The sequence below is a fragment of the Siniperca chuatsi genome, linkage group LG12 (genome assembly GCF_020085105.1).
Source record: "Siniperca chuatsi isolate FFG_IHB_CAS linkage group LG12, ASM2008510v1, whole genome shotgun sequence".
In the NCBI taxonomy this organism is placed as follows: domain Eukaryota; kingdom Metazoa; phylum Chordata; class Actinopteri; order Centrarchiformes; family Sinipercidae; genus Siniperca; species Siniperca chuatsi.
In genome coordinates, this window is record NC_058053.1 from 27,442,928 (window position 1) to 27,461,978 (window position 19,051).

A 19,051-nucleotide genomic window follows, 5' to 3' on the forward strand; every position below is an offset into this window, starting at 1 on the left:
ACAGCGTCTAATGTGCCTTGTGTGAACAACACTAGTTTAGAGCAATATGTCAAAATAATGCCCTTGTGTTGCAAGACAAAACTGTCCTACCGACAGAACAAATTTATATTCAAACCCAGGATTAAAATCAAATCTAAAATTTGCCCACAGTTATGTGGGTGGGGGCTGAAAGTGCTAAAGTACAGTATATAATTAAATCACCTGACATTAAAACCTTGTCATGGTCAAGAACAATCGATGACAGTAAATTGGAGAATTCAATTTAAAAGGCATGATTGGATTTCGGCAGTCAGTAGACAACAAAACATAGAACTGGACAGTGACAGTTGACTTTAAATGTGATTGCTTCGAAACTAGAGAATTGACAGGGCAAGCTGCACGAGCATCCTTTAAAATTAGTCTTGTCAAAATGATGTTTATTTGGAAAGTTAAAGGCTTTTCTCTGAATCCAACCAAAAGTCAACACAGACAGTAGCGTCCTGGAATGGCCATTACGGCTAACTGCATATTATGACGGCTTTTGTGTGTAACTATTGTTTTGATTTTTTTTTCTGGGGTGCCAGCGAGGAGATATCCCAATAAAACATTGTCTAGTCACACACATACACACAGTCAGCAAACACAAAGGATGTATGCCTTAAATATAAATCAAATTGATCATACAACCTCAAAATAAAGTAGACATTGTCAAGACCCTGTTCACAAAAAAAAAACGAGGAACACAACTTCACTTTTCAATAGCAAGAAATGTATTAAAGTGGTCATATTATGCTCATTTTCAGGTTCATAATTTTATTTTGGGGTTGTACCAGAACAGGTTGACATGGTTTAATTTTCAAAAACACCATATTTTCCCTCATACTGCTCATTGCTGCAGCACCTCTTGTCTTGAACGCTCCGTTTTAGCTCCCGAGTGAGGCGTCGCACTTCTATTCGATTTTGTTGGGAGTTGCACAGGCAAAGTACCAAGGTAAGGACTACTAGCCAATCAGAAGCAGAGTAGGGCGGGTCCTGACGAGCAAGGTAGTGTGATCCAAAACAAAGCTGCTTCAGCCGGTAACTACGGCTTCGGTTCAGCCGTAAATGTTTGAGTCTGATGCCGAAACATAGGCAGAACAACCCGAACCAGCTCCACAACCGAGACTGGAGCAAGACTTTGTTTTTTGTCTTTTCCTTTGGCATGCAACATCTCACAGGCCAGGACGCAACTGGAAGGCCAAACCAGCTGACATCTGTTGGGTATCGGCTGGGCCATGGCTCTGAAGAGCCCAGCAGACTGCAGCGATTTATTACTGGACACACATACACTATTTTCCACTCACCCTGACACTCACATACATTACTGATATTACTGATTGTTCACATCTCATGGATTTGATATGTCAATACATTTTTTTATTTAATAATTTGTTTTATTTTTGACCATATGCTGACAGAGGTGCCCCTTGTTTCAATCTACAGAACATGACTAAATAAGGATATGAGGAGGGGGTATATTTAGACCTTGTAATCCCTTATGAACCTTCACGTAGTTTGAGATCTTCGGGCAGGGGTCTCCTGTCTGTTCCTGAGTCCAGGATGGAAACTAAGGGGGACAGAGCTTTTGCTATCAGGGCCCCGAGGCTCTGGAACAACTTGCCCGAAGAAATTAGGTTGTCTGAGTCAGTGTCTTCGTTTAAATCTCGTCTCAAAACACATTTTTATCTGAAAGCATATCCTGATTTTACGTGAACTGGCTGTTTATTTTACTGTTTATTTTATTGCTTTTCTGTATTTCATGTGTTTTATTTCTTTATATTTCGTCATTCACTGTGTTATTTTATTTTTCTTGTTGTGAAGCACTTTGTACTTTGTTTTGATAAGTGCTTTATAAATAAAGTTTTATTTATTTTTTATTATTATTTAGACCTGTAATGACTGTATGAGGATAAAAGAAGAGGGTCTTAAGATCAGGATAAATAGACTATATAAGTGTGCATTGTACCCTAGTATAGTCTGAAGAGACTGTATTCCATATATTGTTCTGCTTAACAATAAAGTCTTGAGTTGGACTCAAGCGAGTTCAATGTTCTTCATCTTTATATTCATCACAACTGAAAAACCGCCATTCATGTGTGTAAAGTCTTATTTGACTTTCTATATTTTTTCTATTTTAAAATTTAATGAATAACATCAAGATAATTTTAAATTGCAACCCACCATACTCATACATGATTGTATCAAGTGTATTGTAAAACTTTGTGTTCTATATTGTGTTTATTCGTTTATTCTTATGGGAATTTTAATACAACCCTTTTCCCTTTTTTTGTTTCATAATGCTTATTGAATTCAATTAATTTCAGTTTAATAACCACACTGTCAACCTTGTGGAATTTGATACCTATAAAGCATGTGAGAATCTGGATACAACAGCCACAATATAAATAACAGTAGAAGTGCTGTTGTGTTGCACTTCTTACTATTACAAAGTAAACGGTTTCCTGAGAGAAAAGACTTAATTATGAATTAATATGTGCATCATGTTTGTTAATTCACATCTTAATGGATGAAACTGGATGATGCCAAGAAACAGTACATGGTGCTTATGATAAAATGACAACAGCAACAGAATAAAGAATACACACAACAGTAGAAAACTACACCCTTGTGTCTAATCACAAGCTGAATGTGTGAGACAGGACTTCCCATGAGAGCTACAGACAGTCCAGGAACTGAAAAGACACAGATATCTGCGACAGCCAGCAAGTGTCATAATACAGCCACATTTTACTAGCATCGCTAATAATTATGATCACCGTTACTTAAAACATGCAAATATTCTTCACAGTTTATCTGGAGCTTACATTGAGCAGAATTACACACAAAATGCATTTCATCCATCTCTTTATGTTCATATTTTGACTATTTGGATTTACGAGTTCACTCAATGAACCACATCTTTAAATTGAACAAGCAGATCGTATTTCAGTCACTCCACAGCCTCTCTACAGTATGTTGGCCTCACTGGAACCAGGCTGCAGAATCTTAAACGTAACAATTTGACTAATAGCTTTTTTAAACCAGGGGTAGAACAAAGCATAGATCACAGGGTTTAGACAGGAGTTAAAATAGAACAGATCGATCACATAAGCCATAGTTGAAGCATTGAACGCACTATCACCTGCAAAAGAGACACAGTAATATGGGCAGAAACATATTAGAAACACAAATACAAGAACACCAAGAGTCCTGGCTGCTTTCAGCTCAGATTTCTTTGCCTTCGGAGTCACTGAACGCTGGAGTGTGACAGCTGTAATGTGAGAGCGCATGGCACGAGCCTGAGACACAGCCACAGCAAATACTCTCATATACAGAACTATGATGACAGTAATGGGAACAATAAAGGTTACAACAAGGTCAACAGCTCCTGCAACATAGTCAATAACAATCAAACACTGTCCGTAGCAGGAATTATACCTGTCTGGTTGAGTCAGGTTGTCTTTTAAAAAGAGACTGCTGTAGAAAACAGGACAGAGCCAACACAGACAAACACATAGTTTGACTCTTTTCACAGTGATTTTTGTGGGGTAATGCAGAGGGTCACAAATAGCAACATATCAGTCTGCTGATATGAGCACTTTGTCTCCTACTGAGGCAGAGGTAATGATGAACACTAAATACTTATACAGAGAACACACAAGGTCACCAAGAAACCAGCAGGATGTTTTTCGGAGGATTTCTCCCGGCATCAGCAGGAGGCCCACGAGAAAGTCTGAGACAGCCAGAGAGAGGAGGAGGATGTTGGTGGGTGTGTGGAGCTGCCTGGAGGGAAAGAGAAAAATATCATTACACATAGAATCATACAAATGTGGAAAATGGAAAAAGTAGCTAGCTAAAAGTACATTTTTCACATTTATAAAACGTAATAAGTGATGTCTCTGCTGAGAAATTGATGTCTGCCTGAAGTGGGAGACTGAGATGATGACGAGCAGGTTGAGAGCCATAATGAGCGGAGAAATGGAGGACAGAAGAGTGTGCAGAAATACAACTTCGGACCAAGGAAGTGTCGGCTTCTTGCAGGAGGTGTTGAGGAGTTGTGGAAAGCAGAGCTCTGCTCCGTCACCAACCTCCATCAGACAGTGAGAGGAGGAAAGGTGAAGCTGCAGCTCTGGCAGATTCTGACCAAAACTCTTTATCATACAATAGATTTATCTCTTTCTGACATTCAGTTTGTCCCTCCTCTCCTCTCGCTCTCAGTCTCTGTTGGATACTGACGTCGCTCCCTCCCTCCCTCGTCCCTCTTGTTCTTCATATCACACCATCATCATCTTCATCTTTCATATTCATACTGTCATCACACTCCCTCTTCGTCACGACAGTCCAGTACAATGCCTATAACACAGCTGATGTTGCGCCAAACCACCTATTGATCTCACAACCCATCTTACCCTCACTAGTGAACAAGACAGTGAGATACTTCTACAACTCCTTCACTTGAGGCAAAAACTCATTCCCAACCCAAAGGTGGCAATCCACCATTTTCCGATACAGTACCATGGCCTCAGACTTGGAGGTGCTGACTCTCATCTCAGATGCAAACCACCCCAGTGTTTGCAGAAGGTCACAGGCCAATGAAGTCAGCAGAACCACATCATCGGCAGAGGAACAATCCTCACCAAACTAGACTCTCTCCACTCCTCTGATACAGCTTGAGATTCTTTCCAGGAAAATCACAAACAGAATTGGCAACAAGGGGGAGCCTTGGTGGAATCCAACACCCAATGAGAATGCAGCAAATTTTCATTCTCTTTGACGCCCCTTTCTTGAGCTTGATGGCTTCCTTCACTATTGGTGTCCACCTGGCTTGCTACAACTCCAAGCAGCCGCCTTCAAAATGACACAATAGATTCCATGTCCCAAGCCTCCCACAGGACATGGGAAATGCTCCTGCAGATTTCCGAGTTGAAGACCTCACAAACATTGGTCTCTACCAGGTAGTCCCAGTCCATCCTCACCATCCCACCAACTCATCAAACTCACTTACTAGGTGGTGATCAGTTGCCAGCTCTGTTCCTTTCTAAACTCAAGAGTCTAATGCTGCCTTCTAATGATCGCTTCTAATGATAAGAAATTTGTTCTTCGGTCACCGCGAGGTAGAGCACAGCAGCCGGCGCAGAGCACTTGCTGAGGCAAAGTACATTGCAGGAAGCTATTCATCATGTTTCTAGAGACCGTTTTGTGTACGATGCATTTGATTTCATCTCAGAAGAAGGACCTGGCAATTGCATCTTGACCAGACGGCGACTAAAAAAATAGCGATCAAGAAGAGTTTGGGTGCATGAAACGTTGTTATTGTTGTTGCTATACAAAAGGAGATTTCAGCTTGGTTAAGGAAGCTAAGGATCCATGACAAGAGGTTCCAATCATTCTTTAGGTTGAACAAGAACCAATTTGATGTTTTCCTGTAAAAGATTAAACCTCTCATCTAAAAAATGGACATTGGAATCCGCCATCTGTCAAAGGTAGGCTAGTGTTTGGGTAGTGTCCCGCCTAAACTTTGTTTACCCACCTTTTTATTTGTGGAACTGAGTATCTACCTGTTCAAGATGATGAATGAATGAATTCGGCCTAATTGATTTCTTTGACAATTAAAATACATAACATTAGCTTACAACCACACAGAAGTGATTGTTTAGTTACAGATTTATGGTTGAAATTCATTGTATAGATTATAGTATCATATTGATGCAAGTAATGGTAATTTGTAATTATTGGTGTCACTGTGATTATTGACTAAGGAGTTAATAGTTGGCCCAACATTTCTTTTACCACTGCATCAATGACAATATATGCCTAATGTCAATATTTAGCATATCCACTAGGTATACATTCAAGAGCTCTGTTGTATTCTTTTAGGTGAAGCCTAGCTCATTGCCTGAAAATAGGCAATTCTTGTTCAAAATAAAATGTGGTCCACTCCAGACTAAACATCTAGAGTGAAGTAGATGATCCCAAGCTGTGGAATGTAATGATACAAAATATGAATTAATCAGACTCATTCATTGTCTTTAAAAAGCAGACCAGAGCATATCTTAATATTCTTTGCTTTTAATTAACTTGTAGGCTATGTTGACACATTTCACATATCTAGATCCTTGCATAGCTTATTACACAATCATTCTATTCTAATGAACATTGTTTTATTGTTACATTTGTTTGAAATACCCTGCCCCCAGTCTAAACTCCTCTGACACTGTGAAATCAGACTGAAAGCAAACCTCCCCCATTCCCCACACACACCCCACCCCCCTACATGCAAACACTCACTTCATACTTTTTATTATGTGCATCTTTTATTATTTGTTAATTGTGTATATGTTTTTTTTATTTGTTTTTATGGATATTTTTTATTTTATTATTATTACTTGACTGAGAGATCCGCTCAAGAATTCCAATGCCCTTGTACACCTGTGCCTGACCAAAGGCAAATAAAGTCTTGAACTTGAACATTGTCCAAGATGTTTTGTTTAGCCCTGTTAACGCAGGCTATGATCTTTCTTCGTGCTCCAAACAGGTACCTTGCCACTGGGGACTCCTACTCCACAGCAATTTGGGAGAGCTTGGTTGGGGAACACATGTCTATTCCCAAAAAAAGAAGATTGGAGGGAGATTGACCTCCAGCAGAGATGGAACTTCCCCAACTGTGTTGGTGCAATAGATGGCAAACATGTTGTCATCCAGGCCCCTTAGGTCATCTGGGTCACAGTTCTACAGTTATAAAGGAACTTTCTCCATCACCCTGAGTAGTATATAAAATACACCCTTTTCCCCACGTGCATGAGTGTGTGTGCGTGTGTGTGTGTGTGTGTGTGTGTGTGTGGGTATCACACCGAAACTGACCATGTGCGGTGGGCGCGAGTCTTGTTAATGTACGATACAAAGTACAATTCTTTCGGTTCTCCCAATTCGTTTGTCAAAAGGTTCCTGCAGCGTTAGATTTTTTTTGATTTTGAAGATGCCAAAAAGGTTCTTTTCCACACCATATTCAACATTCGGTTCCACTGGCTCCTCTGCCAGTCTCTCCGTCACCGGCCTCCAGTCCTGCTGCCTGCTGCCGTGATCTCCAGAAGGGTTCGCCTCTTGACTTGATCTCCAGCCACGCCACCGGCCCCTCGTGGCCTTCTGTCTTTTCCACTGGCACCCCGTCAGACCCCCAGTGGCCTTCTGTGACCCCCTCCACCCGCCCAGCTCGACGTGAACTTTTTTTTGGAATTGTTGAAGGGACACCTGGGAGAGGTAGGGGGTACTGCTGGATTACTGTAATTCTTTGTTCCTCTGGGGATCGGACAGGACGCCGACGGCGAAGACGGAACCTCTGGATGGAGGCCGAAGACAAAGGCAGAACCCCTCTGGAGGTCAAACAGGATACCGGTGACACAGACGGAAACCCACGGGGGGCTGGCGGCACTGCTGGAGATCAAGACCAGGGTCTAACGACTAGAGAGCTGAGAAGGAGGCCGGTGACAAGACAGCAGAACTGGAGACCAGCGACAGAACATCAGGACTGGGGGCCAGCAACAGGGTTGCAGAACTGAGAGGTGGTGGTGCCAGGGAAACAGGAGAGTCCTATTGAACTGTTCGACAACAATTCAATTCAATATCATTTATATAGCGCGAATTTATAACGGAAGTTATCTCATTGCACTTTTCCTATAGAGCAGGTCTAGACCGTACTCTTCATAATATTATTTACAGAGACCCAACAAATCCGGAGAGGGAGGCAAAATGCAAATACCACCTAGAATTTATTAAATAGTTGAAATGTAATTGCAGTGTTAATATTAATAAATTAATAATAATAGGAATGACAGCTATAGGAAAAATAATGTTAGTATTAGTAGTAGCAGTTGTTGAGCAGGAACCCGGGGGCAGCAAGTGGCCCACAATCACAGATCCAGTCTCTGCAGCTCCAGAGGCAGAAATACCTGCTGAAAGCGACAGAAGGAGAGAGGAGAGAAACGAGAAAGCACAGAACTACGGGAGAGAGAAGATGTCGAGGTAGTAACATGCAGTAATGGGATAAAAATGCATACAGATGGAGAGGGAGAGAAGAAGAAAGGAAAGAAGTGCATCATGGGAAGTCTACCGGCAATCTAGGCTTATAGCAGCATAACTACGGGATGGTTCAGGACTCACCCAAGCCAGCCCTAACTTTAAGCTTTATCAAAGAGGACAGTCTTGAGGCTACTCTTAAATGTGGAGATGGTGTCTGCCTCCCGAACCCAAACTGGGATCTGATTCCACAGGAGAGGAGCTTGATAACTGAAGGCTCTGGCTCCCATTCTATTTTTGGAGACTCTAGGAACCACAAGTAACCCTGCATCCTGGCAGCGCAGTGTTCTAGTGGGGTAATAAGGTATTATGAGATCTTTAAGATATGATGGTGCCAGACCATTAAGAGCTTTGTAGGTGAGGAGAAGGATTTTAAATTCTATTCTGGATTTTACAGGGAGCCAGTGCAGAGAAACTAATATTGGAGAAATATGATCTCTTTTCCTAGCTCTTGTCAGTACACGTGCTGCAGCATTCTGGATCAACTGGAGAGTCTTAAGGGACTTATTCGGGCAGCCTGATAATAAGGAATTGCAATAGTCCAACCTAGAAGTAACAAATGCATGCACTAATCTTTTGGCATCTTTTTGAGACAGGATGTGCCTGATTTTTGCAATGTTATGTAGGTGAAAGAAGGCAGTCCTTGAAGTTTGTTTCATTTGGGAGTTAAAGGATAAATCCTGATCAAAGATAACTCCGAGGTTCTTTACGGTGCTGCTGGAGGCCAGGACACTGCCATCTAGAGTAACTATATTTTTAGATAATGTGTCTTGGAGCCAAGTACAATAACTTCAATTTTGTCTAAGTTTAACATCAGAAAATTGCAGGTCATCCAGGTCTTTATGTCCTTAAGGCATGCTTGAAGTTTAGTTAACTGGTTAGTTTCATCTGGCTTGATCGATAGATATAACTGGGTATCATCCGCATAACAGTGAAACTTTATGGAGTGTTTCCTAATAATATTGCCTAGAGGAAGCATATATAAAGTGAATAGAATCGGTCCAAGTACAGAACCTTGTGGAACTCCGTGACTAACTTTGGCGTGCACGGAGGACTCACCGTTAACATGTACAAACTGAGATCGATCTGATAGATAGGATTTAAACCAGCTTAGTGCTGCTCCTTTAATGCCAATTACATGTTCCAGTCTCTGTAATAGGATGTGATGGTAAATAGTGTCGACCACAGCACTAAGATCTAACAAGACAAGTACAGAGACAAGTCCATTGTCTGATGCAATTAAAAGGTCATTTGTAATTTTCACCAGTGCTGTCTCTGTGCTATGATGCACTCTAAATCCTGACTGAAAATCCTCAATAAACTATTGTTATTTAGAAAGTCACACAACTGATTGGCGACTGCTTTCTCAAGGATCTTAGAGAAAAAGAGAAGGTTAGATATAGGTCTATAGTTGTCTAAAACCCCTGGATCAAGAGTGGGAAGAAGAATTACAGCTACTTTAGAGGATTGTAGTACATAGCCTGTTAATAAAGACAGATTGATCATATCCAGTAAAGAGGTGCTAAGTGTAAAACGTCTTTAAGCAGCCTAGTTGGAATAGGGTCTAAGAGACAGGTTGATGGCTTAGATTAATTAATTGTCGAAGTTGGTTGAAGAAGGTCAATAGGAGCAAAGCAGTCAAAATATATATCAGGTTTTACAGCTGTTTCTAAGGACTTGATGAATTTTTTCTCTAATAGTTAAAATTTTATTATTGAAGAAACTAATGAAGTCGTTGCTACTGACGGTTATAGGAATACATGGTTCAATAAGCTATGACTCTCTGTCAGCCTGGCTACAGTGCTGAAAAGAAACCAGGGGTTGTTTTTATTTTCCTCTATTAATGATGAGTAGTAAGCTGCTCTGGCATTACGGAGGGCCTTCCTGTATGTTTTAAGACAATCTTTCCAGACTAAACGAGATTCTTCCAGGTTGTTGGAACGCCATTTCCTTTCAAGTTTCCGTGATGTTTGCTTTAATTTGCGGGTTTGGTGGTTATACCATGGAGCTAACCTTCTTTGTTTTATTATCTTATTCTTTAGAGGACCGATAGAATCGAGTGTCGTTTGCAGTGAGCCTGCAGCACTATCAACTAGATGGTCAAGTTGGGAGGTGCTGCGATTTGCATAGGAGTCCTCTGTTATATAGCATTGGATTAAATGCAGATGGGATCGCTTCCTTGAATCTAGCCACAACAATATTAGATAGACATCTAGAGTAGGAGTTTTTGCGTAATGGCGTGTAGTCCAGAAATAGTTGTTCAAAAGTTATTAAGTAATGGTCCGATAAAGAAGGATTCTGTGGAAAGAATATTAAATGTTCAATTTCAATGCCATATACCAGAACAAGGTCGAGGCTGTGGTTAAAACAGTGAGTGGCTTCATGTACACTCTGACAAAAGCCAATCGAATCTAATAATGAGATAAACGCAGTACTAAGGCTATCATTATCAATGTCCACATGAATTTTAAAATCACCGACAATATTACATTATTTGTTTTAAGGACTAAACATGATACAAACTCTGAGAATTCAGATAAAAATTCAGAATTAGGACCAGGAGCGTGGTACACTATAACTATTAGAATTGGTTGCTCAAGGAATATTATATTAATATAATATTATAGTATTAATATGACTGGGCGGAGTGGATTCATTCAGGCTAACATCGTCTTCCCTAGAAAGTCCGCCAAATATCTACAAAGCCCACATCGTTTGCTGGACACCACCTCGACAGCCAGCAGCGGAATGAAGACATGCGGCTAAACATGTCATCACTGGTCAGGTTTGGCAGGGGCCCAGAGAAAACTATGGAGTCCGACATTGTCTTTGCATAATTACACACCGACTCAACATTAACTTTAGTGACCTCCGATTGGCGTAATCGGGAGTCATTACTGCCAACGTGTATAATAATCTTACTGTATTTACATTTATCCTTAGCCAGCAGTTTTAAATAGGATTCAACGTCGCCCGCTCTGGCCCCAGGAATACATCAGGAATACATTGACTATGGTGTCGCTAACTTCATGTTTCTCAAAATGGAGCTGCCAATAATCAGAGTTGGTTTCTCAGCGGGTGTGTCGCTGAGTGGGGAGAACTTGTTAGAAACGTGAACAGGTTGGTGGTGAACCGTGGGCTTCTGCTTAGGGCTATGCTTCCTTCGGACAGTCACCCAGCCTCCCTGCTAACAGGAGCTACCTCTGGTCGGTCCACACCGGCTACTGGGGGCTGGCTAACTGCAGCAGTTTATGATTGAGTTCCCATGGTGCGGAACCGCGTTTCCAGTTCACTAAGCAGAGGCCTTAGTCTCATTTGATGTGGTGAAGTGAATGATTCCATTATTTTTGATTAATGCTTCAAACTCCTTGTTTAAGAATTCCTATCCTTTGTCTGTTTGTAATTTATGGGGTATTCTACCTTCATCTAAAACATCTTTAAAGGCCGCTGAGACACATCTACCACTTTTATTTTTCAAACATGGAGCCTCACTAGATGAGGCTGGAACTGCCAAGTTATTGTATTGTAAACAGGAGAGATTGGAGATATTCGAGGTGCTCATGTCGTCGTGGTCAGGGAAAAGGGGGGCATAAAAACTTTTCTTTTGAGACCTTAATTTGTCTTATACCATCTGAATAATGTACGTGAGAAAACATCAAGGGTTCTCCCCCAATCACTCCACTGGACTACAAAACCAGTGGTAAACCATGTCTCTCATACTTTAGATGTAATGGGGTAGAGTTTATCCTCGTCAGGGGTGCCCCCCCGCATCTTTTCAATAACAGAGTTATCCATGCATAGTCTGAAAAAGATGTAGGATTCAGGGTCGTAGACCTCAAGGTCTGTTTCTACACAGTAGGTCTCTCCAGACACAGATCCATCCCATTATGCTGTGTACACACCTTTCGAGATACTTAGCTCTTTTCAAAGTTTATTTCTGGAATGATCCCAGTCTCTGGCAAAAGAACAAAAAACAAATGTGTGGTGTAGTTCCATGAAGAAACATTTCATCACAGAGATGTTACAGAGGCATGTGGGGAGCAGAGGCTGTGAGATATGTTTTCCGATAACATTCTGGGACCAAGCGTGTTGGGATGAATACCATCTCTCTTTAAAAAAGTTTCTCTGCTCCCAGAAGAGGTTAAAATTGTCAATAAAAACTAAGTTGTGAATTTTACCCACAGAGGACAACAACAATAACAAATGTCAGTCCTCAAAGGGGCAATATAGAGCTATTCAGAGCGTTTCCATGACTACAGTAGTAAATAAACATGCGGTCTGTGGAGGAATGTGTACTGCTGTACTTACTCACTGTACGGTGCTGGGTGAAGAAATCCACCTCCCCTTTTCTGCTATTTGGATGGTAATCAGTTAAGGTGTCTGGTCTAGGTCCAGCACCTAATTGAAAATGGGGGGGTGCCCCTTGTTTCGATCTACAGAATGTGACTAAATAAGGATATGAGGAGGGGGTATATTTAGACCTGTAATCAAACTTTATTTCTATAGCACCTTCCAACAACCGAAACTGAACCAAAGTGCTGTACAACATTAAAAACAAGATAAAAAAAAAAATGATAATAACAAATAATAATAAAAGTACAAATAGGTCAGCAGAGCACATTACAACATTAAGATAAAGACAAGTGTAACAGGGCCACTAAGTGTTAAAAAATATTCTAAATAAGTGGGTTTTAAGTTTGGCTTTGAACAAAGGCAGGATAGAGCGCATTACAGTAGTCTATGCGGGAACTAACAAAAGCATGGATAGCTTTCTCCAGGTCACAACGGCTCAAGAAGGGTTTAACCTTTGCTAGGAGGCGGAGCTGAAAGAAGCTTGCCCTGACCACAGAATCAATTTGCTTATCAAATTTTAGACTGCTGTCTAATTTCACCCCCAAATTTTTCACAACGTGGTTAAAATAGGGGGTCAACGCAACAAGACCAGGAGCTGAAACGCTGGGCAGGTTGGATGTGCCAAAAACAATACATTCTGTTTTGTCCTCATTCAGACAAAGAAAGTTCTGAGACAGCCACAATTTGATGTCATCTAAACATCTGTTTATGGATTCAAGACTGTCAGAAGAATTGGGGACAACCGGCAGATAGATTTGTAAGTCATCTGCATACAGATGGAAGGACACATTGTGACTTGAAATAATTGAACATAAAGGCAGCATGTACAGAGAGAATAGAACAGGGCCCAAAATGGATCCCTGTGGCACACCAGAGGTCATAGGGGCTGAAGAGGAGGAAAGGTCATCAATCATAACAGAGAATGCCCTATCTGTAAAATATGACCTAAAACAATGCAGCACAGTTCCCTGAAGGCCAACCTGTTGGGCCAGACATCTCAGAAGGACTGAATGGTCCACGGTGTCAAACGCTGCAGTAAGGTCCAACATTACCAGCAGCACAGACTTTTTTGCATCGAGGGACAAGAGAATATCGTTCAGTACTTTCAGCAGAGCGGATTCAGTGCTGTGTCGTGTTCTGAAGCCAGACTGGAATTTTTCAAAGATTTGATTGTTTTCCAGAAAAGAGTTTAACTGAATGAAGACTATTTTTCCAAAACCTTGGACAGGAAAGGCAAATGGGACACAGGTCTAAAATTTGACAGGACAGCAGGATCAAGGTTGGGGTTTTTTTTGAAGAGCACAGCGTGCTTGAAAGCAGTTGGTACAGAACCTGAGCTGAGGCAGCTGTTTATGAACGAGAGGAGACATGGCCCCACTGTATTAAAAACCTGTTTAAGCACCTTGGAAGGAATAATGTCCATAGGACAGTTAGTCGGTCTCACCCCTGGACCACCTCAGCGAGGAGAGACAGTGACACTGGCTCAAACACATTAAACACAGAGAGTACAGAAGAAGAGCATAAGTCAAAACTGTTAGACATATTGTTAATGCTCTGTTTAACAGAGGCTACTTTGTCAACAAAATAATGGAGAAAATCATCACAGGTTGACTTGTCACATGCTGCAGAACATTACTAGATGGATTAGTAACAGACTGAATTGTACTAAATAGCACTCTCGGGCGATTACAGCTGGTGGAAATAACATTTGACAAATACTGACATTTAGCTGCTTTAACAGCATTTTGATACTCAGTGAGACTGTCCCTCAATATACCCAGTGATACATGTAACTTGTCCTTCTTCCACTTGCGCTCAGCCTGTCTGGACTGCCGCCTGAGGGCGCGGGTGGTGTCATTAAGCCAGGGGTCTGGTTTAGTTTTGACAGATATGCACCTGAAAGGAGCAATGCTGCTAAATCTCTGAACAGGTGTAATGGAAGGAGGAGATGAAGTCCTCTGGGTACAGAGGAGAGACCACGATGTCCTGGGAATAAAGAGTGGTGTTCATGAAGGCAGCAGCAAATTCTCCAGCTGTGGTGGATGTGATGGTGCGGTGGCGACCGGCTGGAATGAGAGATTTGGCTGCAGGGAGAGGGACTTTAAATTTAAATATAACAGGGAGGTGGTCTGAAATGCAAATGTCACTTTAGAATGTAAATTTAGACCTGTAATGACTGTATGAGGATAAAAGGAGAGGGTCTTAAGATCAGGATACCTAGACTATCTAAGTGTGCATTGTACCCTAGTATAGTCTGAAGAGACTGTATTCCATATATTGTTCTGCTTAACAATAAAGTCTTGAGTTGGACTCAAGCGAGTTCAGTGTTCTTTGTCTTTATAATCATCACAACTGAAAAAATGCCATTCATGTGTTTAAAGTCTTATATGACTTTCTATATTCTATACAGGATATTATACATCGCTTTTTTTATTTTATTTAATGAATAACATCAAAATAATGTTTAATTGCAATCCACCATACTCGTGACTCATGATTGTATCATGTGTCTTGTTATTTTTCAAAAATATAAAACTTTCTATGTTGGTGATTGGTGGCAGGTGTGTGATCAGTACTCAGGTGAGTGAGATCTGTTGATTGCAGTGGGTGGAGCTGGTGGTGTCTGTGTTGGCTCTCTGACACATACTCTGTGATTGTATCATGTGTCTTGTTATTTTTCAAAAATATAAAACTTTCTATGTTCTATATTGTGTTCATTCTTATGGGAATTTTAATACAATCCATTTCCCTTTGTTTTGTTTCATAATGCTTATTGAATTCAATTAATTTCAGTTTAATAACCACACAGTCAACCTTGTGGAATTTGATACCTATAAAGCATGTGAGAGTCTGGATACAACAGCCACAATATAAATAACAGTAGAAGTGCGGTTGTGTTGCAGTTCTTACTATTACAAAGTAAAAGGTTTCCTGAGACAAAAGACTTAGTTATGAATTATGCTGTGTATCATGTTTGTTAATTCACAACTTAATGAATGAAACTAGACGATGCCAAGAAACAGTACATGGTGCTTATGATAAAATGACAACAGCAACAGAATAAAGAATACACACAGCAGTAGAAAACTACACCCTTGTGTCTAATCACAAGCTGAATGTGTGAGACAGGACTTCCCATGAGAGCTACAGACAGTCCAGGAACTGAAAAGACACAGGTTTGATATCTGCGACAGCCAGCAAGTGTCATAATACAGCCACAATTTACTAGCAACGCTAATAATTATGATCACCGTTACTTAAAACATTGAAATATTCTTCACAGGTTATGTGGAGCTGACATTGAGCAGAATTACACATAAAATGCATTTCATCCATCTCTTTATGTGCATATTTTCACTATTTGGATTTATGAATTCTCTCACTGAACCACATGTTTAAATTTAACAAGCAGATCGTATTTCAGTCACTCCACAGCCTCTCTACAGTATGTTGGCCTCACTGGAACCAGGCTGCAGAATCTTAAACGTAACAATTTGAGTAATAGCTTTTTTAAACCAGGGGTAGAACAATGCATAGATCACAGGGTTTAGACAGGAGTTAAAATAGGGCAGATAGATCACATAAGCTATAGATGAAGCACTGAGCACATTGTCACCTGCAAAAGAGACACAGTAATATGGGCAGAAACATATTAGAAACACAAATACAAGAACACCAAGAGTCCTGGCTGCTTTCAGCTCAGATTTCTTTGCCTTCGGAGTCACTGAACGCTGGAGTCTGACAGCTGTAATGTGAGAGCGCATGGCACGAGCCTGAGAGACAGCCACAGCAAATACTCTCATATACAGAACTATGATGACAGTAATGGGAGCAATAAAGGTTACAACAATGTCAACAGCTCCTGCAACATAGTCAATGTTAATCACACACTCTCCGTAGCAGGAAATATACCTGTCTGGTTGAGTCACGTTGTCTTTTAAATAGAGACTGCTGTAGAAAACAGAAAAGAGCCAACACAGACAAACACAGAGTTTGACTCTTGTCATAGTGATTCTTGTGGGGTAATGCAAAGGTTCACAAATAGCAACATATCGGTCTGCTGATATGAGCACCATGTCTCCTACTGAGGCAAAGGTAATGATGCATGCTAAATACTTATACAGAGAACACACAAGGTCACCAAGAAACCAGCAGGATGTTCTGCGGAGGATTTCTCCCGGCATCAGCAGGAGGCCCACGAGAAAGTCTGAGACAGCCAGAGAGAGGAGGAGGATGTTGGTGGGTGTGTGGAGCTGCCTGGAGGGAAAGAGAAAAATATCATTACACATAGAATCATACAATTGTGGAAAATGGAAAAAGTAGCTAGCTAAAAGTAAATTTTTCACATTTTTAAAACTTAATAAGTGAAGGCTCTGCTGAGAAATTGATGTCTGCCTGAAGTGGGAGACTGAGATGATGACAAGCAGGTTGAGAGCCACAATGAGCAGAGAGATGGAGGACAGAAGAGTGTGCAGAAATACAACTTCGGACCAAGGAAGTGTCGGCTTCCTGCAGGAGGTGTTGAGGAGTTGTGGAAAGCAGAGCTCTGCTCCGTCATCAACCTCCATCAGACAGTGAGAGGAGGAAAGGTGAAGCTGCAGCTCTGGCAGATTCTGACCAAAACTCTTTATCATACAAGTGATTTATTTCTTTCTGACATTCAGTTTGTCCCTCCTCTCCTCTCGCTCTCAGTCTCTGTTGGATACTGACGTTCCTCCCTCCCTCGTCCCTCTTGTTCTTCATATCACACCATCATCATCTTCATCACTTTCTCTCCAATCCTCCCTCTCTATCACTCTCCCTCTGCTATTCTCCACTCTTGTTTCTTTTCCTTTGTTAGACAACCTGCAGAGGAAAGTCATTCTGGTATCCATATTCTCATTATTTCTGTCACAACCCAAAAGCCAATATGACCATATTAACTGTTAAATCGAGAGCTTTCATATTCATACCATCTTCATACTCCCTCTTCGTCATGACAGTCCAGTACAATGCCCATAACACAGCTGATGTTGCACCAAACCAACTATTGATCTCACAATCCATCACTTTGAGGCAAAAACTCATTCCCAACCCAAAGGTGGCAATCCACCATTTTCCAGTACCATGGCCTCAGACTTGGAGGTGCTGACTCTCATCTCAGATGCAAACCACCCCAGTGTATGCTGAAGGTCACAGGCCAATAAAGTCAGCAGAACCATCAGAATCAGAATCAGTATCAGAAATACTTTATTGATCAGTCCTATAAGAGCTGAACTCTTTCGTTACAGCTGCTCACTGTCACATCAATGCACACAGGAATAGAAGTACTACGCAAATCAAAATATAATACACTATAATGCAGGTAAGATAAATTAAGTACATAGTGGACATAAGTATAAAAGCTAAAATAAGTGTAAGTACCAAAGTGGATTTAGAGGTTGATAAGTATATACGGTATATTACAATGTAATAATATAAGTAGTAAGTAATAGTGCAATAATGAGTACTGTCAAGTTAAGTGTTGCAGATTAACCAGATTATTAGACGTTAGATATTGCACAGCAGTAATAGAAGTATGAATAAATATCAATAAATAGGGAATTTTAAACTTAATATAAAGTATAGAGGATATTGCACAATTATTTCAAGTATTGCAGTGATGTTAATGATCCATTGTTCAGTTTAGTGATCGGCAGAGGAACGATCCTCACCAAACTAGACTCTCTCCACTCCTCTGATACAGTTTGAGATTCTTTCCAGGAAAATCACAAACAGAATTGGCAACAAGGGGGAGCCTTGGTGGAATCCAACACCCAATGTGAATGCAGCAAATTTTCAATCTCTTTGAGCTTTTCTTGAGCTTGATGGCTTCCTTCACCATTGGTGTCCACCTGGCTTGCTACAACTCCAAGCAGCCGCCTTCAAAATGACACAATAGATTCCATGTCCCAAGCCTCCCACAGGACATGGGAAATGCTCCTGCAGATTTCCGAGTTGAAGACCTCACAAACAGTGGTCTCTACCAGGTAGTCCCAGTCCACCCTCACCATCCCACCATCTCATCAAACTCACTTACCAGGTGGTGATCAGTTGCCAGCTCTGTTCCTTTCTAAACTCAAGTCGAGTCTAATGCTGCCTTCTAATGATCACTTCTAATGATAAGAAATTTGTTCTTCGGTCACCGCGAGGTAGGGCACAGCAGCCGGCGCAGAGCACTTGCTGAGGCAAAGTACATTGCAGGAAGCTATTCATCATGTTTCTAGAGACCGTTTTGTGTACGATACACTTGAGATAATCTCAGAAGAAGGCCCTGGCAATTGCCATGTTGACCAAATGGCGACAAAAAAAATAGCGATCAAGAAGAGTTTGGATGCATGAAACGTTGTTGTTGTTGTTGCTATACAAAAGGAGAATTCAACTTGGTTAAGGAAGCTAAGGATCCATGACAAGAGGTTCCAATCATTCTTTAGGTTGAACAAGAACCTGTTTGATGTTCTCCTGTAAAAGATTAAACCTCTCATCTAAAATATGGACATTGGAATCTGCCACCTGTCTAAGGTATGCTAGTGTTTGGGTAGTGACCCGCCTAAACTCTGTTTACCCACCTTTTTATTTGTGGAACTGA

The 19,051-nt window shown here is 41.0% G+C and overlaps 1 protein-coding gene and 1 pseudogene across 2 annotated transcripts; both read right to left on the reverse strand.

The window, feature by feature from the left end:
• Window positions 1-2,250: 2,250 nt before the first annotated feature.
• LOC122886030 lies at window positions 2,251-4,112 on the reverse strand (annotated as a pseudogene).
• An 11,350-nt stretch (window positions 4,113-15,462) lies between these two features.
• On the reverse strand, window positions 15,463-17,095 carry LOC122886029 (trace amine-associated receptor 13c-like). 2 transcript variants are annotated; one of them, XM_044217897.1, is made up of 2 exons: window positions 16,936-17,095; window positions 15,463-16,701 (listed from the first exon to the last, which is right to left on the reverse strand). In XM_044217897.1, exons 1-2 carry the CDS (start codon window positions 17,076-17,078, stop codon window positions 15,885-15,887), a joined length of 960 nt encoding a protein of 319 aa, XP_044073832.1. In that variant the 5' UTR covers window positions 17,079-17,095; the 3' UTR covers window positions 15,463-15,884. The 2 variants fall into 2 exon arrangements, with proteins under 2 accessions (XP_044073832.1, XP_044073831.1); XM_044217896.1 differs by having other exon boundaries at window positions 16,840-17,095.
• Window positions 17,096-19,051: the final 1,956 nt, after the last annotated feature.